The sequence below is a fragment of the Branchiostoma floridae genome, chromosome 2 (assembly GCF_000003815.2).
Source record: "Branchiostoma floridae strain S238N-H82 chromosome 2, Bfl_VNyyK, whole genome shotgun sequence".
In the NCBI taxonomy this organism is placed as follows: domain Eukaryota; kingdom Metazoa; phylum Chordata; class Leptocardii; order Amphioxiformes; family Branchiostomatidae; genus Branchiostoma; species Branchiostoma floridae.
In genome coordinates this window covers 16172629-16198886 of record NC_049980.1, presented here as the reverse complement: position 1 = coordinate 16198886, position 26258 = coordinate 16172629, and the positions used below count along the sequence as shown (strand labels likewise).

Here is a 26258-nt window from a genome sequence, read left to right as displayed (position 1 = left end):
TCATGATCCCGTACACACAGATTATCAGTTCATCACTTTCCCTCAAACTGGTCAACTGGTAATCTACATATCTCGGACGTTACCTGCCGACAAAAAGGTCAATATGTAAGCCTTCCAGTACGTCACGTGCAGGCAAACTAGATACACCAATCAGGGGATAGGTACAACTGACCATTGACTGTTACTAGTGTTAGTTAGATTATATTGTTTTTAGATTACCTATTCCTTTGCCGCGATGTATAGAACATACCATGGAATTCGTTGTGCACGGCACCGGCACTTGAAGCCTGGTGCCCAACGTTGTATTGTCAAGTCAAAGGCACAACAGTTACTGTATGTAGATTACCGACCGTAGCCAAGCCTAGGCCTATAGATTCAAAACCGACACTACATTACCCAGACACTAACAAACGGCTATGCTGGTACGCGGGTGCACTCGTAGATGTACCCAACTGAAAAGGTGTGACTTGACGTTAGCCGGCTCCTCGTCACGTGGGTAATGGGAATCGTCATCTTTACCTCACAAAAATCCTTAATCAATGTCGACCGTGGCCGTGAACAAGATTCACAAAAGGCAATGTATTATGTAACCAGACAAACAATCGGCATGTAGCTTTGGCATTGAATATTGTTGATGGATTCTGCTATGTGGAATCTGTCCATTTCATACAGTGTCATATGTGCGTCGTTATATGCAATACGACATTTAATCAGTGTTATGCAATATGGAAGTCACGGAAGGTGTGACATTCAGGTTCACTTCAATATCGGGACTAATACTTTTCAGATGTATCGTTCTTGTGGTAATTTGTATCACCAAAATATAACGGTATTAGCCAGTGTACCATTCTCCCTTTTCGCTTGCGTTCCACGAAGAGGGTGCAGATGGTGAACCAGTGGTAACCACGGTGGTCCTGGATGGTACCCGCGCAATAATGGTACTTATATTCTATGATTAGGTCAGAAGGCATTGTTATCGCTGCGGTACCAAATAGTACAACTAACAACAAGTAGTAACTAGCTACAGGCCGTTGTCTAAGGTAAAAAATGGAGAAAGGAGTGATAAATGTGCCGATAGCTCCTTTTGTTACTTCAAACCTCATTGGACTGTTACCTGTTGGCACTGATTGATGGTGTGCTTTTTTCGATTTAAGAGGCTTATTTTTACTACGTTGCTCCACTGGTATTTTATGACTTTTAGGTCTCCGTCACTGGTGGGGGAGCACCGAGGTGGCCTTCGCGGTGAGCAAAGCTTACATTGCAGGGTCATCGCCGAGGTAGTCATGACAGATTCGCCAGGCGTCGAGGACAGACATATACAAGGCCTCGTGTCAAAATATGACCATCTTGTTTGCCTTTACTGGTAAAATTTGACTCCCCTCTGACAGGTTAGGCCAAGCCTGCAGGTGGTATTGATTTGTGACAAAAAGAAAAGAGTACACTGTTACAACGTCTTCCAACAAAAGGGACCAAAGGTCGGCAAGTCGGGGATAAAGTACACGCTCTGTGCTCTTTGATGAAAAATTCGAGACTTGTGTTGTGATTAGGTAGTCGCGACTTGGCAAGAAGTGGCAAGAAGTCGAAAACTGTTGTGGTAGGTAGAAGTCGCACTACAGGAGGCCTTCGTGGTGAGCAAAGCTTACATTGCAGTACAGTTAAACGGATTTGTCGCGAATACTAGTATAACATCAATCTTGAGCAGAAAAAAAAGAACGATCCAAGGACGATGGTTTCATTGGATAATCATTTTTTAAAAGCGATGCACATTGCCTGTAACCTTGACAGTGCCCGTACTGTCTAGAATTACGCAGGCAATCTCACCAATGTTACAGGGTGTTCACAAGGTTAACCAAACGACGCGGGGGTTCGACGCACATACCTACCTACTCCGTGACACGGCCGCCTGTTCATGGTCACGGACTGTAGGAAGATCCCGGGAGTGATAGGAACAGGTTCGCCAGTATAGACCTTTGACACAACCTGGCACTGTCAGCAAATATTTCATAGCTACACCACCCATAACAACGACCAAACGATGTTTCGCAGGGAAGTGGTCTCCTCTCACTGAAATGACAACCACGAGAAACCATGTGCAAAGTGAGCAGATCGTCCAACGATTTTCATATATGAGCAAAGAGATTTAGGAATACAGTCAAACCTGTCCAAGAAGACCACTCAGGGGACCAATAAATTCTGTACCAACGTGGACAGGTGGTCACTATAGACAGGCTCCTTGTACCACCAAAAGCGGCTGAATTGGCCAGGTGGTGCTTATTAGAGGTGGTCACTTGTACAGGTTCGATTTCGAGATGGTGGTCCCTACCCGGTAATGTTAGAATTTGTTTCTACATTATTTACTAGAGATAGTTCGGGGGGCGGAGTACTAACACGAATTTTGAAAGGATATCCCCGCCCCTATGCGTGTTGAGGCAGAGGTAAGAGGAGCGCCTGTGTAATTTTTCCGACTACTACGTACGCGACTCAATCTCTGCTTGGAGAGTACGTTCTGACCACAGGCATGTTTGCTGTATCACCGTAACAGACCTGTCCGATTTATCACCTGGACCCCCATATGCATGCCCTTTATCACAAACAGCAAATCCGTGGGGTTTATCCTGCTTGTAATGAAACGTTACGTTAATATCTAAGCAGGTGTGGCAGTTGGGATTGTTTTGAGCGTATTTGGCGTCCGCCTTGTTTACATTTTTCATGTTAACTTTATGTTTTTTCCGAGGTGCACACTTTTTACAGCTACCAGACTGGTATGGCGGTTACGATTTGCCTTATGTTTCCCGATACGTTAACTTTGAAGCAGCACTACTACATCGGCTCCCCTAAATCCACTTATCATACTTGTTATCTTTTACACGAGTGTTATCTATATGTCCCCGCCAGTATCCTTTCCTTTCATCTAAATCTATCATCATCCGGTGTTTGCGTTAGCTTTTTGGCGATACACCCACTCACAACACACCGTGATTTTTATTCAAATGCAGTCAATTTTCGTTTTTTCTTCGGGTGGCTTTGGAAAATTATATGTTCTTGCAAAGAATGACAATCGTCTTCGAAGAAATTAAAGGTTAACTTAACATGATTGTTGAAAGAGTTCCAACAACTGAAAAGCGAGATAAACTAAATGGCCAACCGTGATCGAGTATTTCATTGGTTTGGTTTCCACTATAAATTACGCACACAGGTCAATAACTTCATCGTCCATCCAAATAGACAGATAATATTTAATCAATAATTATAGACAGTTTGCGACAATTCCTCTGGTGTGCTATTTGTCTATTTAGTCAGTTTCTACAATTCCCAGAGACATGTGGAGGCTAGGAAATTAGCAGGGGTTGGTGAAACCTGTATTGCAGATTTTAACAGCAAGAAATCCAACATGCGTGGTTTCGGCGACTGGGGCAGTCAGAGCCCAAGCTGTCGTAAGTAAAACCAAGAGATGATGATTAAACCCAGTCTGGGAGTACTTAACTAGTCTGGTCTCCTCTTTATCTTTCAAGGCAACATTCTCCCATACAGCTAACTACACAATCACTAGAGTCCAAATACACACTAAAATATATAATGACAAAAACGGGTGAAAACCATGTGTCTTCGGTAATGTTAGCCTTCACCAGTCCTTCCCAAGGGGCTGTGGAGAGTAGAATCGAACAGAAATAGGCTATAGGGTGAATGATTGGCCAGTGGAGACTGCCTGGCAAATTATCATATCTGTACTGTATACATAGCCGAATTTAGCTCCCGAACACCAGCCGACCCTCAGCCGACTCAGGTCGGCTGGTGTTCGGGAGCAGTCTGACCACGCCTATCTTTTAGCGCCGAACATGTCCCGAACATGTCCCAACCATCTCCCGACCAGTAAATGACTTGCTCTCGACTGTGTCCCGAATGCTAACTAACCTATTACCAACCATCCCGACCTCTAGCCGCAGACTGCCGAATCACTCCTGACTGATTCCCTACCGATTGTGACCCTCTTACGACTTGAAATGGACATAATCAGCGATTTTTTAAAAAGTAGCCATTTTCATTTTTCATCAAAATAATCCTTTCTTCTATTATGTAAACATCACCAAGAGATCAAATTTGGATCACAGATAGCTCTAATATGGTATTTATGGTTCTTTTTGTTTTTGGCTGGATGTCCGTCGTGTGAAGTTCGGGGGTGATTCGCCTACGCCCTGGTAATAGTCATTTTTCTTGGGATTGAGTTAGCAGAGATTTGTCTACGGGTTTGGGGTGAATCGTTAGTAGGTTGGAAACAAACTGGGAGCATTTAGCAGTGTTTATGGCTTGGTAAAGCAGCTAAAACTTGACTGCTGAGTTACTCCCGAACACCAGCCGAACACTAGCCGACCATGCCGAACACCAGCCGACCACCAACCGACCAATTCCAGACCAGCCATTCAGAGCCGAATGTTTTGAACATTTCAAAACATTCGGCTGAGGCAGCCGAACACCAGCCGACTCACCCGAACGCCAGCCGACTACAGCCGACTAGCTCCCGAATCACTCCTAAACCATAGTCGGGAGAGAGTCGGGAGCCAAATTCGGCTATGTGTAACCTAGGCATACTGCCAGCGTAGTCAAGTAGAGGCTATGGTCATGCTTCGGTCAACTTCCTGAATACTACAGAATAGTGAAGGGTCTACAACCACAAGTAGACCTATACGGATTAATAAAAAGATGTGTTGCACACTTCAAACTCATACATCTGGGATCATCTGGACACAGCACCCCGCGTTATTTTGCGAATCCCCCCTTTATCAAAGTTTATGTTGGCTGGAGTCAGGTTCGGTCCAGTGGGGCTCAAGGACCGACCACAACATGTGCCGCCTGGGCATCCCATAGTTAGCACAAGGTCACCATAACCTGGCTTCTAAATGAACGACCAGAAAACATTTATTCTTTTGGCTTTGAGGCTTTGGCTTTGAGGAGGTGCTCTTTGAAGTTCAAAGTTGACCTTCTAGTGAGTGGGAGAGAGGAATAAGTGCTTTCCCTAGAAAGGTAGACTTGCAACCTACTAGAAAACCGCGAATCGCCCCCTTCAACATTTGGAAGTACTTAGGATCGATCGCTTTCTGTTTTCTCCACTGCCAAATGCTTTTTTCCTGGTGTCTGAGTGGGTTGCTATCTAAACAATTAGTAATGGGGCAAAACAATCTGAATTTTATGTGCTCTGCTATTGTGTACATTTCAACTCCGGTACCATACATGCTACTTTCTTCCAATTTACAATGGAATTTGCCATTACGCTGCACCGAAGCTTTGATTGGATGTTAACTGATTCCTGTGCTTCCTTTCAAAAAGACCTTTTATGCACTATTGATAGGACGTTTCTGTCAGCAGCCATGCCGTACTAATAATAAGTAATAATACCATTTTCCCAAAAAAGAGCATAGTCTGCCCCACGTACAGCAGTCTCCTCGCCAAATGAGTTACATCGCATGAAATATTGCTTTTCGTTCTATGGGGAATTATGCCCTCCCCTCTCCCTAATCTGTTCAAGGACATACAAACATGACAAACGGACGAACAGGAGATCACAGGAGGGAACACAGGTGCAAGTTCGATGGTACGGTACCCCATGTAGCGCTCTATACAGACCAGGGACATACAAACCCTTCTACACTTGAGTCTCCTTCACACAATTCACATACTAGCCAACTATCAAGGTCAGGACCACCTAATTATTGCGAGGAAAGTCGTAATGAAAACCACAATTCTGTCCACACTTGTGCGATCTAAGGACAGTCTCATGGGAAAAGGAAAATCGGAGTCTAGTTTGGCAAGTTGCCGAACAATAAGAAATACAACCGTTGGTTTTCAGGGGTGCTAGGGTCTACGTGGACTACTGCATGAGGAGTAAAATAGCGATTGTAAGACCTCGGCTACATACACACATCGGAAGATGACACCAATGATCCTATCCATTCTTTCATTCATCTATCAAAAGTCATTGACAGAAATGTTGAGATATGGTGTCGTATGATGCTACTGCAGTGAAAGTGTAACGTGTTCGTGTAATTGATAGTTATCTGTCCACCACCCTTCCATGTGATTTGCCACACGAAGCTGCATGGCTCTGGCACGGCACCTTCACGTGTCAGTAACGGTGGTGCTCTTTTCACTCATGTCGCAAAAACATCCTGCTATTGTGTCAGGCTGCACCATACCAAGGGGAAACACACATTCTCCACTTCCTACAAACCAACAAGGAGGGAGCAAAAGTCGTCTTTCTAGGGACCTGCCATTGTCGACGGAAGCTGTCCATTGTGTGCGTCTGGCGTCAGTCGCGGGCTTGTGATGTCGGCACAATGGAGACCACGTGCCGTCTGCACTTGACACGCTAAACCAAACTGTTTCAAGTGCAACTGTTTACCAAACAGCATGTACGCCAAAATGCAAACACATCGTTTCCTGTGAATTGTTCTGTTTGGCATCGGAATCGAGCCCTTGTGTAAAAGTAGATTTTGGTGTCAACACTGTCACTTCAAGTAGATTTAGCGAGCTTATATACTCTTCAAAGTTATGTTGTTGACCTTTTATTACGCCTGCCATTCACCAACTTATCCCCTTGGACTAAAACTAGTGGTGCATTTGTCAGAAATATAACGTTACGTCCTTTAATATCGTTTCATATTTACACATCCTACCCCTCTAAAATGGCCCACCCCTCTAAAATGGCCTTTTCTGTCATGTGTGCAGCCGCTAGTCTTTCCCTCGGTCGCCTTAACCTTGTCGTTTACTAAGGCTAAGAATCACATTCTTGCACACACAAGTTCAGTGGATACAAGAAGCCAATAAACAAGACTAGGGGAATTTGGAGGGACGTGTCACGTCGCCGGGGTTTGCCATGGGTCAATAATGGCATTCTGATGGTAGCCAGGGCTCCACAATGCGTTCGGCACTTCACGTGCAAGGTTAAGAATGTAGAACAGTTAGGGCGAAAAGATTGTTTTCAATGTCTGCAGTAGCTGAATTCAACCCCAAATCACTGTTATAGACCCAGTCTACCTAGGAAGACTGGAGCTTCTCGGATCGTGCCATGAACGACAAAAATGTAACGACGTGTAGAGATTGGCCTTCGAAGAAGACTTGTGTCCTTCGTCAAATTCAAAGTGGTTTTGTCATGTCGTCATGTCGGATTATATAAAAATGGCAGGAGACCCACCGTACCTGTACCATTGATTGAAAAAATATGTCACTATTTGAGGTGCTATGACAGAGGTTCTATGCTTTAAATTTGTTGTAACGAAAACGTTCCTGAGTTTTTTTCCTTTACTTAACACATTTTCATATCTGTACTGCACAAATTGTTCATCTTTAATTCTCCTTTACTCTTGTTTTTTCTAACTATATATAAAAACTTTTAGCTACAAATGAAATATGCACAAGGAAGGTGAACTACCTACTCTACAAGCAGAGGTTGGTGGAGAAAATCGTGACCTTCTCCTTCTAATAACTTATATGATATGCCGTCTTTTTCGATCAGCCTCCTCATCGAAGAAAGCATATGAGGAAAAGGTCACGATTTCCCCCACCAACCTCTGCTTGGAGAGTAGAACTACCCAGTGCTATTTACACTTTCACCGGTCCAACAATGCCCGACCTCCTGCGGGATGGCCATGACATGACGGATGTGGTGTCTGGTGCCCGGTGCTACAATAGCGGCACAAGGTGTCAAGTCAAGCCGAACACCGCAAGGCATTTTCCAAACACACTAGGACAACATCGGCCTCTTCCTGTTCTTTCAGGCTGTTCCATGTCAGTCAACTCAACCCAGCCTCGCCTTACAGATATTTCCTCCCGACTGTTTCGGTAACTAACGCACCTGTTGACGCGCTATCTCCACTATAGATGAGTGATGGCTTGAGACCGCGTTTCAGCTTTCCCTTTTGACATTGTTCCCAATGTCAACCGCTAGGTACATTGCAGTTTCCGATGGCGAAAGGCAGGGATTCTGAGTATAATACAATTGCCTATTGTTCATAGACTGCTCTTACAATGTTTATACAGTATCAGTTCAGAATGCCTGGTGTAACTAATAGTAATAGCCCCATTCCACAAGACCGCGATCGCCTGCGATGTCACTACGACCTTGTGTGGCAAAGACAACAAAACACATAAACCACCAAGCATTCGTTTTTTTTATCTATGAAGTTTTTTTATCTATGAAATTCGTTTCGCAAAGGAGATTGGTTTCGCGCTCTGTCAACGTTCAGGTCGCAGCGCGAGCGCACCGCCTGGTGCAATGGGGGTGTAAAAGGTAGCTAGTATAGGTGTACGCCCTTTCAGAGCATTGATAGACGGGATCACGCCCTGCCCCGGGCGCTGGTGGTAGCACCGTTTAGGGCTTCCCATTTGGAGAGCGATAGGAGAGACGCTGTATCCAAAATAAACTCCTTACACCACTGGTCCAGTCTAATAAGATAGCCAGCAGGGATAAGATTAAGAGACCGACAGGATTGACGACGTCGCTCAAGCGCCGTCCCTTCGCCCTACTATCAGATTTGTGTTTTCGTATAAACTCCACGTTTGATAACTGTGATCTTTTCTGTTTTCCCGGGTGTGTGATGTTGGACAGGGAGCAGATGCAGATATATACATACTTTGTTTACATGACGAGCAACACAAAGAAAAGATGTTTCGAATAAAATCAATACGTCTTTCAGAATGAAATCGAGATTGAACCAAAGGGCCATTGTACGAAATGGCGCATAACATGTCGTCTGCAATATATAATGGGCCCAATGCCTTTCCTTACTTTGTTGGTTTAAGAAATGTTTGACCTTGATAGTGAGAAATGGCCGCCTTTGGGCCGACGCAGTTCAAACACGTCTGCCACTGTCGTTTTTTACGCGGGAATTCCTCACCGAAATGTCGTCTGATGGCTCAGATACACTGCAATACAAATACACTCTCACAGAATGCTGCCTCCTACTTCTAACGCGCTCATGAAGGATAGACATCCAGGTGCACAATGTCTAAGACAATTCAATCTCTATAACTGGATAAAAATTGGATATGTACATCAGGCAACCTCCTTACGTTAGTTTCCTCATGCAAAGTTATAAGAATTTTGCTCCTGCAATGTTATTTTCGTTATCCATGAACGATAACTCCACTGAGGAGGATGTTTTCATGTAATTACACGGCCCGGAGTCCCCGAGGGAAACCATACAACCCCTCTGACACGTTTGTCTGTTTACACTACGAGATTTGATCATTACCAAGAATTTCTCAAGACATAAACTACGCAGCATTGCCTCTCATCAGGAGGTAGATTTAGTAACTTGTGGCCATCTTGCACAGATTTGCCCTGACCCGCGGTCATCAGGATATCTTTCAATTGACGGAGTAATTCAGTCAGTCAATCAGTCATTGGTCCCGTAGGAAAATGCAAATTGAGATTTTTCTTTATAAGAAACATCAAACAAGAAAAAATCAAGAACATTGTCTCTCTTTTTACTTCCTAATTCAATATTTTCCACCGTGCATTTTTTGTCAATCCGACGTGTTCATGTAGTACATTTTGTAACAATTTGAATAGCCAGGCTTTGATTTTTCTGAAAGTATCGTAATTTTGCATTTGGATTGTGGACTACAGTATATACCCCTCAAACTCAAATGTTTCTTTTATTCTTTTATCCCTGACGGGAAGTCATGAGCTTTTCAGTCCGCCATGCACCGTCCGACCACCCATCAGCATGCGGACGTGTAAATCTTTGCGCAGGCTGCTTGTGTACATCTCCATCTTGCAGCCATCTAAACATTTGTGTTTGCCACCCACTCAGACCCTGGCGCGTACAAATTGTGACAAACAAAGACAGTTTGTGTGCACGGTCACTCCAATGGAATTGGTAAACAAAATCGCGAGAGCCAACAAGTTTACACAGACTCTGCAAACCGTCGAACTTCCTCCCCTCTTCTATCAAATTGAAACCTAGCCAGCCAGGGGCCCAGGCATCCAGATAAGAGAGAAGGATATCTCCTTGTTTACAATCGACAGTGGCAGAAGTCGACGATTTGCGAGGAATGCTGTGATTAGTTTGGTAAACAAATGATGTCGTGTGTTGGAAGTTGAGAAACGACTGACGATGAAATGTGAAGCAGAAACCACTAGATGTTAGAGGAGAGGACCAGCCTTTCCAGAGTTGTGAGTCGCAACACATATGGATAAAATCTACGACCGGGCTGTTGCTACAGCTTTCTCACCGTCGTCAGCATGTTATAGCCGGCTAGCCACGTCTGACAAGTGGGGCAAGCTTTTACAGCTGCGGTCTGCCAAGCGCAAGCACAATGCACTGCCTTTTCTTGAGAAGCAGAAGGGGTGAGGACACCCGATCAGATCCTTTTAATTTGGGTCTCCGCCCTTTCCTGTGCTGACATAAATAAAACGTCATGGAGTCGGTCCGGTCTGCTATCAACCATTGAAACAATAGAAACTGGGCATTCTTTTAATACTTGTTATTGTATATAAACAGAAAACTTGGTTAGGAAGAGACTCCTTTATCCATCGTTACCATGGCTACAGGTCACCTATCCCCATGACAACTGGTGAGCCCCAGGCCCACCGCGAAGATTAACTAATGTCACGCTATACCATCCGGTAAACACACGATAACAAGACAGGGCAGGGGGCAGTTTCGCACCATTATACAGTTAATTAAAAAGTCATAACCTACTTCGGACTCCGCACGCAGAGAGCCCATCTCGTTTTCTCCAGCCACGGGAAAAACAAACTTCTAGGTAACCTATACTGTTATTTATGACTATCGAGCTATATAACCCGTCGCCCGGTTTTGTGTGTGTTTGTCCAGGCTCGAGTCGTCTGGGGATTTGGCCTATCCGGTTGGGAGTTCCCCTGGCTCACCACAAATAACCATTCTTGTCACGTACTGACACCAAACTTCAAACAAACTTGGTGCTTGCTCGTTATTCCAAATGTGCTTTCCAGAGATCTACCTGTCCTAAAGAAAAACACAACGCCGACACATGATGGTTCCTTGTGTTTCCCTCTTTCACCTCAAGTATTATCTGACTAGAAACCATTGGATGTATGCTTAATCATATATTTAGATAAAAACACACACAATTAGCGACAGTTGTGAACTTTTAACATGAGTAGAAAGAAAAAAAATGGAAGACGAATGCAACTTGCGATATTGATTGGAAGAATACGAATTCACAAACTTCAAACTTCAAAGCCAACAAGTATCACAGAGTACTTACCCTGTCAATACTGAAGCACTTTTGCCAGTTCTTTTTACTCTCCCAACGTCTGATTCCTCCAGAAACTCTTGTTCACCCGTCACGAGTCCATATCCGACGAAAGTTATCAAACAACAATAGCACCATCTGAAGACCGTGTTTATCTCCATGTTTCCCGGCCAGGGGGTGTCCCGAGTCCCGCGGCTCCGGGGCAGCTGTGAGAAAAAGCCGGGAGGACAGGAAATTAGTACGAGAGCGAGGCAAGTCGGCGCGTCATGAACCGACGAACAATAAAACACGTACAGGCCACAGGGCTCATGAAGGGTTCATTGTTCTTGTCAGTTTGGATCGCACCCAATGCATAGGTCACCTCTAGGACACGGTTACTCTTAAAAAAGGCAAGGAGAATGGACGTTTGAGGCAAGGAGGTTCTCTTTAATCTCCTTGTTTGAAATAATAGATGAGTGTGTCCATGGAGCGCAGTGTGCCAAAGTATGCGTTAGGAATTTTTAAAAGCTGACATGGGGCGGTTTTGGTCCACGGATAATGCTTGTACCGTAACTGAAGAAGACAGAATGTCAACAGCAGGTGAAACGTTAGTCCAAATTATTGGTAGATGAAGGAGTCGATTAGATTGGAAACAGGCGACGTTCCCGATCTGTGCCCAACTATGCCTCCTTTTCCCGACGCCTGTGCAACGTTAGCATGGAACACCTGTTCTTGCTACACACTGCTGTCGGAACCCTGGCACCAGGGGAAGCAAGGCTATAGTGAGCAACTTCGAGAGGTGAGCGTGATTGGCAACAGCAGTGCTATTTTGCACGTTCACCATAGAGACCCATTGTTTCTTTGAAAACTGACTATAACGCTTCTCCAGAAACTCCTTGCGAGCCTCGCACTGTGCACTTGAGAGCGCCGAGGGAAACTGGTGTCACAGCTGGGGTTACCGAAAACCCACCCACAAAAGCACTCCCGCAGGACTCACGCAAACCACTCTCTGATAGTCCGGAGAAAACCATGTTTGTTCGGCTAACTTGCCACCAGAAAATCTCCGAATCTGACAGTTAAAACTAAACGATAAGTCGTGGCCGCCGTGAACTATGTATCAAAAACGGTTCGATCATTTTAGTTACTGACCCTAAGAAAATTTTACATACCTTACAGACTTGTCAAGCGTCAGGGCTAGTATCAACCCGAAGGCGGCTAATATCCGGTAGAAGGGCACGATCGCTATCCAAAATCTGAAACACGTGATGTATAAGTAAGGCCTTCCAACAAGGTTTGCGTTCTCTCTTTCAGCTCCGAAAGGTTTCCTCTACCCACTCTGGGTCGAAAATGAGAACAATCCCCGTCTGGCAGCGGGGCTGGCTAACGTTTAGACGGAAGCAAAAATTGCTTGCCGTACACACGTTTCTGGGTGATAATGCCGGCGTACTGTAATGCCGGCGTTCAGGTTTTCTTCAGGCTCTGGCTTATATCTTGGCTCTGCTCCGCTCAAGCGTCTAGACAAGAGGATGGTTCAGGATGCCCGCTTTTTGTGTCCCGGATCGTCAACCCCACACTCCACGAGGGCTATGGGGTCCAGACTGGAGCGAAGCTGGTCGGTAAACTGCACAGGTCAGTGCTGAACCGAACTTCCCTGCCTCCCTGTGCGCGCGGTTCAGTCCGTCTGGCTCCGGGGCTGGTAGCGGGAGCACCCCAAGCGTGCTGCAAGGAGGGCTCTCCGATTTCACATCAACAAAAGCACCTTTTCCACGGCGCGTCCGCGACTGACGCGACACTCCTCAGCCCAAGCCTGCCCTGCTCCGTTGTGTCAGCGCCTCCTACAAGACCCCTGCAAGCGCAGACTGCGAACAGGCAGCTACAGATCAGCTAAGCGTGTCCTTGCTGCCACAGCTCTAGCGTGGAGAAAAGCTTGTCTACGCACGTAACAACAGATGTGAATGGGAAGAGACATTTGTGCTCCAGCTTGGAGGAAGGGTTATAAGTAAAGAGCAATTCAGCAAAATCATGCATCAAAGCGAAGGATGAAAAAGAATTGTCTACATTGTGAAATACCCATGATTTCAATCATAGTGAACCAAGTGAAGATGAGCCACCGGTGTTCAACATACCTAACTTTTATCCATGAGTAATATCATTGTCTGCCACCAACTTTCATACATACATACATACATACATACATACATACATACAAACAAACAAACAAACAAACTAACTAACTAACTAACAAATACAATAGAGGAGTCAGTCAGTCAAATCAATCAGTCAACCAAACAAACAAAAGGTTTATGTATTCTATGTGACAAGTTGACAACAGTTACGTTGAATACACATTTGCTGATCCTTAATTACGAGACTAGTTGTCGTTAAACTTATAGGATGAAGTGTAGGTGTACCATACACATGTCTATCACCCCTGCGTTGGGGTGGATTCGCCCATACTGGATGCCAAGGCATGGGTGAGGGTGTTCTCTCTAGTCCACTGAGGGCGACAAGCATTTCTGGGTCAAGTTCGATGTTACGTCATAGATGTGGGAGGATGCAGCAGAACTCCTATTTTTTACCTCTAGTCGACCTGGGTCCCAGGGATTCTTTGGATGACAGCTAGCTTGTGATGTAAGGAAGAAGTGATGTTTGTTAAGGCCCCGGCTTGCATCATTAAATGCATGTCTTCCAAAAAGAATTCCATGATATTTAGTATGTAAGTATCTTTGACAGAGATGTACATAATGAAGTGGAAGTTATGCAGATTGGGAGTTAAGGTGCATATCTAATAAGGGCAATAGATGTATACAGTGTTGTCCTTTATAGGGCTCAAATGTAACATAATGTCGTCTGTGGCAGTTGCAAGATTAGTAGATACCAACTTCGGATTGTCAACATTGTGACCTGTGTAAGTTAGTTAAAGGTGTACATGACCAAGCATAGATTATGCAGATGTGCAAGTCATTGGCATAATCAGAATATTTCATGGAGATATGAGGTCTCCAAACTCTTGTTTGTTCTCTTATTTAGCGATCTATTTGTGAAAGCCACTAAACTAGTAAAATACGTTTTGTAAGCTCCCTTTCCTTGCTCTCGCATCCACCATGTTCTTCTCCTTGTGTGAGATAGACACGATAGCAAGCAGACTTGAATTTCAGTGCAGATAAATAACCCCCACTTTCACCCCAGACGACAAAGGCCGGTAGTTATCTCTGTTTATTCAATATGACCTGTTGGTACCTGCAGTGGATACCTACCATTCCTGGTCCCCTCTGTGCACCATAAGGCTTGTCTCATGACGTTTGCACACTAACGTTCCTACAATTCCCTGCCTTTTGTTTTGTCCTGTTAACGTTTTTCATTTTCATTCAAAAGAATTTAATTGAATGTACACATGTTTGTGTGCATGTAAATAAGCAGCATAACTCTAGAAGGCCTGGATGGATTGTTTTGATATTTAGTACTTAGGTAAATTTTGGTGAGACTTCGAAATTATAAGATTTTGGGCCCCTAATGGCTTGTTGCGGTCCCAAATAGCGCATGCCAAAAGTGTTAACAAAGTCCTATTGGCATAAGTCTACGACATCCCTGTACATTCCCTGTACAAGTTTCAGATCACTCTATTAACCAGGATAGCTCATTAGGTGGTCACTTAATTGAATCGGTCAGGTATACATGGGAGACATGACAATGCCGGGTGTGGGGGCCAATCAGGCCCAGGCAACGGAAGCATACAAATCCAAAAATACCCCCACAAAAATTCCCAAATACATGTAAATCATTTTGAAGTGATTTATGTCAAATATGAATATCTAATGCACCACTATACCAAACTTCAGTTCATTTGGTCATAACACCAGGGTACAAGAAGGCAAGAGTCCGTTCTCGCACTAGGGTTGGAATAGTCCATTTTGCTTTGCATGGGGGGAGATGGTTGAATCTCGCAAATGTTGCCTGTTAGTGAGATGACAGGACTATTTAAACATATGACATATTTAACCGAGATAGAGAGGAACATTTGTTGATGAATGCAAATTACGAAAATTAAGACCTGACTTGTGTATAACGAGAAAACACTATATTTCCATAGTGGTAAATGACAGGATTTCTTTTTTTAACATTCGCGGATTTAAAACATTTTAACCATGAAAGTATGTATCCTGACGCAGACAAAAATCAGGTTTATTCCTTTCTATGTTAGTTTTGTCACGCTGCTAACCCCCGAGCAAAGTCTTGATATGACAGCCAAACATTACATTCTGCTAAGTACCCATTATTGGGTACTTATATTTATAACAATTGTGACTTCTTGCATCTATTGAACCCGAGGCGGGAGACGAAGAACCCAAAGTGGGATGTACCTGTTGCTACTGTATATCTCCCAGCTAGTTGGTCGACTGTGGAAAAAGTGGCTGGCGTTTTAAAACATACTGAGGTTGTCTTTGTTTGCTGATTTAAGCGAACCCGTCCCTCCCTTTTCCCTCATTAGCTGTACATTAGCTCCAGGTTGTTGCTCCCTCACCACTTATATTCGTAATCTTAAAAAACCTCGCCTCCTCAAATGGGCCAGTCGAGATAAAGGCGTCTGTGCCGTGCTGACGTCACAAGGATCAGCTGTTTCCGCCTGATATTGAAGTCCAGACCAGACAGGGTGTTCCCGAGGTTCCGGAACTCCAGTTAGAAACCACGAGCTGGCGTGAATTATAACCAATTAGCTTAATGGAGGAACACAGACCTTTTATAAGCGCACGCCCATAAGAGTATCTACCACTGCAGTGCCTCAGAAAGCCACTAAGAGGCAAGCCATCAAACTTGACCTTCAAGCTTCGTTTTCCAGACCCCCTACCCATTCATCAGATATCATATGGATCCATCTAAATCTTCTCGATTTATGTTGTCCACAGACAAACAAACAAACAAACAGACACAGACAGACAGATAGACAGACAAAATATGGGACAAGAAACAACCTTCTTGGCTTTAGATGCTTTATACATAAATTTGATATACAACTAGAGTTCGGCGACCTCATACCTCCATGAATATTTAGAGCTTTTGTGAATTTCATGCAATTGACTAACACATTAACATAATTTATACATGGTGTTATTCATCATTGACTAACATACACATGTCAAAATTATAAAATCATCAATCATTGGGCGATTTTGCAATTTTTACATAAAATATGCAAATTATTTCCTCATTACCATATTTGGTTTCTACTTATATTCCACTTATCATAATTAACAAGTGTTACATTTATTGAAGTCCAGTTATTGCAAACAATAGAATTATACAATTCCCTCATTAACTATGCAAATTAAGTCCTCATTTGCATAACATGCATATCATTATGAACATCTTTGCCCAAGCTACCTGCATGCCTAAAATGATGCCAATTCGTCAATCCTTTCTGCAGTTATCCTCTTTGGAATGTCTTGACAAAAACGCCCCTGCAGTTCCGAAATTAAATGTTAGGGGGCTGAAACCTGCCCCACTTTGTCATGACACTGCAAGCTATCTACCAGCTAAATGTCAAGACCATATCATGTCCAGGACAAGAGATACATAGAAAAAACTGCTATGATAGAATATTCTCATTAATTATGCAAATGTATTCCTATTTTGCCTAATTAGTAGCTTACCTTGTACAACATTGTCTAAGGTACCTACATACCAAATATCAGGAAAATCCGTTGTTCCCTTCTTGAGTTATCCTCTTCAGAAGTTTTTGACAAAAATGCCCCTGCTATCCCAAAACTAGACGCTAGGGGGCCCAAACTTATGTCATTTCTTCCTGAGCACAAGAGCTATTTAATATTCAAAAATCGTGACCATAGCATGTTCAGAACACCGAGATAGCAAAACCGGAAGTTGCGCTGCAGTACCAAGGGGAGCCGCGAGGGGGCCCCCAAATCTAATCATTTCCAGCTTTCATCACACACTACCAACACACCAAGTATGAAACCAAGTGATCTTGCCGTTCTTGAGTTATCTTGTTTACACACAGACACACACACAGACACACAGACACACAGACAAACGCAGGGTAAACTAGAGTTCGACGACCTCATACCTCCATGAAAATTTAGAGTTTTCGTAAATTGCATGCAATTGACTAACACATTAACATAATTTATGCATGGTGTTGATCATCATTGACTAACGTACACATGTCACAATTATAAAATTCCCATTATTAATCATAAAGCGGTTTTGCAATTTTTACATAAATTATGCAAATACGTTCCTCATTACCATATTTGGTATCTGCTTATATTCCGCCTATCATAATTAACATGTGTTGTTACATTTATTGAAGTCCAGTTATTGAAAACAATGGAATTATACAATTTGCTCATTAATTATGCAAATTAAGTCCTCATTTGCATAACATGTATATCATTATGAACATCTTTGCCTAAGGTACCCGCATACCTAATATGATGCCAATCTGTCTTTCCTTTCTGCAGTTATCCTCTTTTGAGTGTCTTGACAAAAACGCCCCTGCAGTTCCGAAATTAAATGTTAGAGGGCTGAAACTTGCCCCTCTTTTTCATGACACTGAAAGCTATATACCACCTAAATGTCAAGACCATAGCATGTCTGGAACAAGAGGTACATTGAAAAAACTGCTATGATAGAATAATCTCATTAATTATGCTAATGTGCTCCTATTTTGCATAATTAGTATCTTATCTTGTACAACATTGTCTAAGGTACCTACATACCAAAAATCATGAAAATCCGTTGTTTCCTTCTTGAGTTATCGTCTTCAGAAGTTTTTGACAAAAATGCCCCTGCTATCCCAAAACTAGACGCTAGGGGGCCCAAACTTATGTCATTTCTTTCTGAGCGCAAGAGCTATCTAATACTAAAAAATCGTGGCCATAGCTTGTTCAGAACACTGAGATAGCAAAACCGGAAGTTGCGCTGCAGTACCAAGGGAAGCCGCTAGGGGGCCCAAAATCTAATCATTTCCAGCTTTCATCACACACTACCAACACACCAAGTATGAAACCAATCCACCCAGCCGTTCTTGAGTTATTTTGTTTACACACAGACACACACACACACACACACACAGACAAACGCAGGGTAAACTAGAGTTCCACGAACACATACCTTTGCCAAATAAACCAGGTTTGTTATGCAGAATGATGTCTGTAGACAAATGCGTTACTCCTTTCATTTTCTTTATAATTATATGCTTGGAGTTGGTTTATAAAATTTCGGCATTGATTATGCAAATTAGATCCCAAGTTACAATTAATTGATATCAAATTGTAGCAAGCATTACTTAAGCTATTAGCATACCAAAAATCATGATGATCCTTTGATCCATTCTTGACTTATTCTTTTTCAAAGTCTTTAAATACACCTCTTACTCTCTTCCCTATTTCTCAGTTACATATGTGACAACTTTGATGAAAGTACTATAATGGAATACAGTGGATTCATGAACATTTCCTAATCAATTATGCAAATTAGCTGTTAATTTGCATAATAAGTATCACATTATATTACATGCCAAAAATCATGACGATCCGTCAACACGTTCATATTTTCTCATTAATTATGCAAATGAGATCATCATTTGCATGGTAAATATGTATTGACATTTCTCTCTTTCTCAGCTACATATGTGACAAGTCCTATCATGGAATGTAGTGAATTTATAAATATCCTCATTAATTATGTAAATAAGCTGTTGATTAGCATAATTGGTATCTCATTATGTAGGTCTTCACTTACGCTACCTACATACCAAAAAGCATGATGATCCGCCAACATGTTCATATTTTCTCATTAATTATGCAAATGAGGCCATCATTTGCATAATTGATATCTATCGACATTTCTCTCCTTCCCAGCTACATATGGGACAAGTTTTAAAGTCCTATCATGGAATGCAGTGGTTTTATAAATTTTCCTCATTAATTATGCAAATTAGCTGTTGATTTGCATAATTAGTATACCATTATGTAAGTCATCACTCATTCTATCTACAGACCAAAAATCATGACGATTCGTCAACACGTTGTAGAGTTATTCTCGTCCAAAGTTTGAAAGGAAACCGGCGCCTGCAGTTCCAAAAAAGCCGCTAGGGGGCCCAAACTCCCAGCACTTACTCTCTGCCTCGAGGGCTATCTACCACTCGAAAATCATGATCACAGCATGTCCAGAACAGGAGATATAAAAAATTGAGGTTCTGCTGCAGTACCTTAGCAAGCCGCTAGGGGGCCCATTATCGAACTTGACCTTCGTTTTCCCGACCCCTACCCACCTACCAAATATAATCGGGATACATCAAAGGCTTCTCGAGTTATGCTGTTAACACACACACAGACACACACACACACAGACTCACAAGCCTAAAACATAACCTTAGCCATTCTGGCAAAGGTAAATATAACCTCCATGACATTTCATGGAGGTAAATATAACCTCCATGACATTTCATGGAGGTAATGATAACATATATGACTGCAAGAGGTACTCTCTCACTGTCAATGCATGATCGTGGTACGTAGGGCACGAAAGTGTACACCTCGTAACTATCGTATATCACTCGGATTCCGTCACTTTCCTAATCAATCGTGCTTTCGTCGCAGTTACGTTTTATATCACGTGGAAGCAATTAGTGACTGACTCTTTTTAGAGACACTTGTAGTAATACACTCAGTAATCACAACCCTTGTGTGTGCCGGCGCAAGTTATATTAGTATCATACTAGTTCGCACTGATCATAATCTGCTTGAAGTTGGTGAAGGCAAGGTGGCCTTGTGCTTATACCTTGGCCCTGTCACATTATCTACGATCACTTGAAAACCGTCCCTGTCACATATAAGCCATACTTTGTACCTTGTACAATTGTTGTGCAATAAATTTATTATTATAAGCGAGGCTCGGGCGATTGCCGCAGAATCGTCGTCCGATCGATTTTCGCCAAATGTGACAAGGGTATTATGGCTGTTTACTAGTTAGATCCTAGGTTCGAATTCCCCACAGACACCAATGCTGTGCCCCTGGGAAAAGCACTTCATGCCTGTATTTCCTCATGCGAGTCAGGTGCATCACAAGCCTGATACACAGGTGTTTTCCTCGGTGTCATTGACCGACGGTATGGTACAATGAATTATGCATGATGCCATCCAATAGAGGTATGTATGTATATGTATTTGTTTCTGCACACGCAAGTTTGTCATAGCCTGATGCGAGCATTAAATTATGTATGGTATGAGGTACGAAGCTCCATCCCGCTGCATTGCTCCTTTTATTTGTGATTATGGCTAATGAACCTTCTCATGATTGTGAGCCCAGCACATAGTTCTCTTCAGACATCTGTAGTCCGTGAATAGTGTTACACGAAAGTTGGACACTGTCACAGAGAGAAGCCGTTTTCTGAGGAGACACCTGCCTGAGACTGCAGCAGACATGCGTCACCTGTTGATGGCGGCGCTGTTGAGCGCGGGATATGTTTTGTGGAGTTTGGGCTCTGTTAGTGGCTGTAAGTCATCACTTTATGCTACAAATATTATCCCTCATGTACAAATATTGTCATGTAGCCTTGGTGAACATGTCCAAACAGACACGACGTCGCCTACATAGATAATTGTCACAGTCACAGCGCCACAGTTACCGGTTTTAGCTCTTGTTTTAAATGTTTCGTATAACGTTACATTTATGTAGTCCGTCTGCCATCAGAGTTAGCTTTCACAGTCACCATGCATACTTCCACTACCAGGTAGTCACCAGACGGCTGCGGCCGTGGATGAAATCTTTATTTGTTTGGACCTTGGTTTTATTCAAAACCTTATGCACGAAGTAAAAGTATCAGCTAAAGAAGACATTGTAAAAGAAATTGTTCGTAAATGTCTGAAATTGAGTGACCCGTCAGATCAGCTCTAGTGAAAAATATGTATTAGCGGAGTATGGTAGCCGAGGAAAACTAACAAGGATGGCAGCCTGGCTAAGATTTATGCCTTTTGTATTGATTTATCATGCATTGGTAGTGTTCAAAAATAGGTCAGCTCATTTTTCGAGCACGCGTACCGTACTTTTTTAGGGGGGGGGGATGTTTTTTTTTATTATGCGGATCGCCTAGAAATGACATCCTGTTCAGCATGCTAGATTCGATGCATAAATTCTACGACACTTCCGTTACCGATGACGGGCATTTGAACGGTAAACTTTGAATCTACAGGTTGTTTGGCTAGGTAAGTTCGTAGTGAGAAAACGTACCGTTGCAAACTGCAGGTTTCTTACACCAGGTAAAGTTAACAACGTAGTAAGTATAAACGGTAACGGACGTCAAAGAAATTACTGTAAAGGTTTTGTTCCTTGGGAGGGGTTTCAAACGACAGCAAAAACAGTTTGGTATCACTCGAACACCAATTCGGTCCTCATAGATTATAGCGCTTTTACGAAAACAATCGGTAGGGAGTGTCGAGACCACGCCCAACATGATAGTATCTACTTTCTACTCTACTTTGCTCTATGTCGGACCAGGAAAACAAAACAAATGCACAGAAGCAACACACAAATATTGTTTTTCTCCTGTACCTTTGCTATTGAAAGGAAGACTAACTTTCAATTTCTTTATACAAGAAAATAATGATGACACATTGTAATGGGAGCTATTATCTTCCCCCCGATGTCTACAATAAGAAAGGAGATAAATTTGACACATTCGCTGTATACTGCACAAGCAATATTCGTATGACAGTTTATACAGAAACACAAGGTTTTGTGGAATAGAACGTCTACATGTATACGCAGATATGATTTTTTTTTCAAAACGGCGCCGTGAACATTTTGTTGTGGATGTCAGAAAGGGCGCACACAGTGTCTCATCCCTACATGCCAATGTGTGGCTACTGAGCCGAAAATATTGGCGCTATAGAGATCCCATTATAATTTTAATCTTCATAAAAGCTAAAAGCACTCTTTCAGGCTGTTTCCAGCAGGGCTGGCACAAAACGCTTGTGAGCTTTACCCGAGGATATTGATATTCCTTTCTACTAAGCAATTCGCTGATAGACCGTACAGCAACTAGAACTGGATCGGTCGTCCTCGATTCTATTCTTGGAACATGACGCAAGATGTCAAACTAAACGTATGCTTTAAAGGGAGAAAAAAACACAAAATGTGAAAAATGTTTTATCTGTGACATCCGTTTGGCGATCGGTCAAATCTTTGGTCGCTCAGCGGTCACAGCGCGGTCGCAGCCTGTAGTGGATAGTGTTTTTGTGTACTAGTGGCGTCAAAAATGATAACTTAACTGTACATGCGATCTCACAGTTCTGAGCGAAGACGCCTTCCTCGGTGGGTACTCCAGAGTGGAGTCTTACACCTGCGAAGAACATGACGTCATCGACACGGCTACTAACACCACACCAGCGGCATGCGCAATGGCGTGCACAGCCCACGGAAGCTGTGAGGCATTCGTGTACATCCGGGGCCTGGGGAGCTGTAGCCTCCTCCCTCTGTGTGTACTGCAGCAGAATGCCGACAGCGTCGCGTATCTGAAAATGCGTAAGAACGTTTCCGTTTGGATCAAGCGAATCAGATTTAAGAGTCGGTGAGATGAAATTTCCTCTATCATTCACGCAAAGATTTGGTCTGTTCTGAAATCATCAACTTGTATGTGATATTTTAATCAATTGTTTACCATGTGCTGTTTGTTGGAACAAATAAGAAAATTAGAGTCATCATGGAAAGGACTCCTCGCCACATAAAGTGATGAGGTTACTCTTTCTGTGACGTGATGACCCGTTGCTAATTTGTCACGCAAAAGAGCACACAGTAGACAATTGATGAAGATATTACATAGATGTCTCCTGAATAGACTAATTTCTTTGAGAGTTAATTTCACTTCGCTGGCGCTTTTATGTTGGGCAAGAAAAACAGTGCATGCTTCGTCTAGTTTCGAGCAGTTTACAGTGACACAGACCTTGTATCAGACAGTTCCATCGTGTTTGTCATATGACGCTAAGATAAAAGCAGAAAACGAAAATATCAGCTTGACTTCGGCGCACCTCAGTGCTATGTCCTAGTTACAAAACCTTACGCAAGAGGTTGTTTTGTACACAAACGGAATATGCATGTTGCAGGAATGCAGTTTTGTCCTCAGTTGTCATTGACGCATACATTGAAATAAAATTTTATTGGCCCATTAAAATCGCAATCCGTACAACTCATGGCTCAGGCCGCAATGAGGTTCATATATATTAAAACCCGATGCAAAAGTAACAATTTAAGTAATAGCAATTTCCGCCTCACATCCTGCCACTTCATAGTTTTCAAATAACTACGGACACACACGAAGACAAACAGACAAACAAATACACAGTTCGAGAACAAGGTCACGGAGGTAAAGATGATGATTTCTGTCTTTGCGCATTTTAGCCGTCCAATGGCCATGGTTGAGACAAATAAACAAGTGCGGACCGGCATTCCCGAATGCAGCAGGAAACGCCAGTCAGTGTAACCCGGCGTCAGATCACCCCTGCTGCTCATGGGCGCACTGGTGCGGAGAATCCTGGGGGCACTGTAGCTGCCCAACCTGTACCGACTACAGGACCATCCCGGGCAGTTTTAGGACAATGACACGCACAGGAGATGGTAGGCACCATTCCACTGGACGCGCTTCATTCTCGCTGCGACTTAAATTCCATAAGAGTAACCTTTGACTTATGAAATATCACGCACAATATAAGAAATATAACATAAATACAACAAAACACGCAAAGCTTTTTAATTTTTTCTTTCAAAATAATCTATACGTAATTTTGTTGAGTGATCTGAGAAATATTAGGTCGCAGTCGAGATCGCCCCTCTAGTGGAGTGCGCGAGTCTTCATTTCGGTAATACAAACTTTGGTTGTAAGTAAGGATGGTTGCAAGGCGAGACGTTCTATTTCGTTATTACTTGAAAAGAGACATTCTATAGCAGCGTTTTTTGAAACTATGTCTGTAAATATAGCAGACGACGAAAGTGACTTTTTTTCAAATTACCGCAGATTCCTCTCTCGATAAAATTAACGGTTACATAATTTCTTTCGCAACAAGTGGCAAGTCAAGTGATGTTGACAAGTAACAGATTGAAAGCGCATGTAACTTTATATGTTGTTTTTATACATACATGAAATGATTCTAACCTGATTGTTTCTTTGTTCAGTGTGTTCTGTGACTGCTTGTAGCCGAGTAGAGAAAGTCTGGACGTAAGATACCATACAGGTTTTCTATACTGTGGATTTGCAAACCTTTTTTTGTCATTTGTCATCTGACAATGTTTGACGTTTGCCTGTTATATAAAATGTTAATATAAAACGTTATGGACTTTTAGTAAGGCACTATCGGACTCAGTGCAGTGATGACTTGTGGCATGGTCTTCTTCATTGCCATTTACGTTACAAATGACGTAATACTGGTACTATGGATGTATTGGATGTTAATGGTAGTTAATGAAGCCATTAAAGCACTATTAAGATGATTAGATCGTTGCAATATCAAGAACTGCCGCCCAATGTCCTCGTTGAGAATGACAATGCAGAAGAACAACTTCGGTTATGTGCAATGTGCAGTTTATTTGAACCTTTGTTGAGTCATGTTGAAGTTTGTATGCAATGAGTACAACCGTCGCTAGAAGGCAGCAAATTACAAAGCAGTAAAGAAGAATAAGCCTATGGATTGTATATGTTCAGTTCCCTAGCACCATATCAATGTATGTCCATTTTGGTCTTTTCTCACACAGAATGAACTGCCCTCCCGGTTGCTTGTCAGCTGGTGAAATATATGGAGATGGGATCTACTCTTGCGTAAGTAGGATTGATATAATGTTGAATCTGATTTTTTTTTTTAAATGGCAGAAATATCAAATCTTAACTCAACTTTTTCTGGTTTTCTTGTTTTACATTGCCTCGGTTTATGGCTCTACATAATAGGAACGTATTAGCTAATGAATCACTGACCTACTCCACACGCTGCAGTACTCACCGATCTGCAAGGCGGCGATCCATGACGGTTGGATTACTGATGAGAATGGCGGGCCCGTCACCGTGAGGAAGATAGCCAGTACCCCTTATTCTGGCAGCTCCACCCGCAATGGAATCACTTCACAAAAGTAGGTACAACCAGAATACTTACAGTGTATGATTGTAGATATTTTACATGCTACATCCGTACAAGTAGTAATAAAATCTCTATACTGTCAATATTATCGCCATAGATGAACTTGCACTCGAGCTGACGAGAATTTGTTGCTTTTGCGTTGCAGCTACGATGGAACGGCTGCAAAGACATACCACTTCGCTCCTGGTACGATTCACATATTTATTGATCTAGATCTGATGATAACCTCCCTTTCTGTCTTTTTCTTTCTCCTCTTGATTTCGTCTAGCCGAGCTCGAGGCTAGCAAGCTTTTATCAATATATAGACCTATTGGCTATACCTGCAGTAATGTCTACAGCGGTGGCAACTTTGATGTTAGTTTTTCAAGACGAAATATATTTTGCACTTTACATCCGACATTGTAAAAATACGCAACAATCCTTAATTACAGCTTTGTAATGGGAAACTGAATAATTCCCCTTTCTGTTTCAGTTTGCGGATCTACGCTGACCGTGCTAACCCGCGACCGAAAGTTTTACTCGAACAACCCTTACGAGAATTTCGAGAACTGCAGCATCGTCCTGAAGGCACCCGATGGCTACGTGCTAACAATGACTGTTAGTGATGTTGATATTGTCAACGGGGATTACTTGGAGGTAGATATAGTTGATACTGTTGTTTTTGGACCACATTTTCGTAATATTTGCTGTCGAGTGCTCCCGCTGTGAACAATCTATGCCATGTTCATGGGCGACTGAGCTCATCATTACCTGCATGTATGCAGGTATGGTTTTCAGGGGCGTGGGAACTTTTGGAAGCTGGGGATTTAGGGCGCTGTATCTCGAGAACGGATGGTGTGAGCACGACGATTTTTGGTACGTGGGTTGGGGGTGGTAGCCTGACACTCAGGTTTGATTTTGGGCCTC

The 26258-nt window shown here is 42.8% G+C and overlaps 2 protein-coding genes across 5 annotated transcripts in view; one reads left to right on the top strand and one right to left on the bottom strand.

Moving 5' to 3' along the window:
- Positions 1 to 13100, bottom strand: part of LOC118409491 (fibrillin-2-like) — a 67598-nt gene extending 54498 nt beyond the window's left edge. For 2 of the 4 annotated variants that reach the window (XM_035810543.1, XM_035810545.1), the window contains exons 1-2: positions 12384 to 13098; positions 11248 to 11441 (exon numbers count right to left, since the gene is read on the bottom strand). In XM_035810543.1, coding sequence (XP_035666436.1) covers positions 11248 to 11396 — 149 coding nt within the window. In that variant the 5' untranslated portion in view covers positions 11397 to 11441; positions 12384 to 13098. Of the gene's footprint in view, positions 1 to 11247; positions 11442 to 12383 lie in introns of all 4 variants that reach the window. The other 2 variants (XM_035810546.1, XM_035810544.1) reach the window with 2 other exon arrangements.
- LOC118408651 overlaps positions 12650 to 26258 on the top strand; it is a 27787-nt gene continuing 14178 nt past the window's right edge. Inside the window, exons 1-3 of the mRNA XM_035809511.1 lie at positions 12650 to 12830; positions 22522 to 22755; positions 25825 to 25988. Coding sequence (XP_035665404.1) covers positions 12650 to 12830; positions 22522 to 22755; positions 25825 to 25988 — 579 coding nt within the window. The remainder of the gene's footprint in view (positions 12831 to 22521; positions 22756 to 25824; positions 25989 to 26258) is intronic.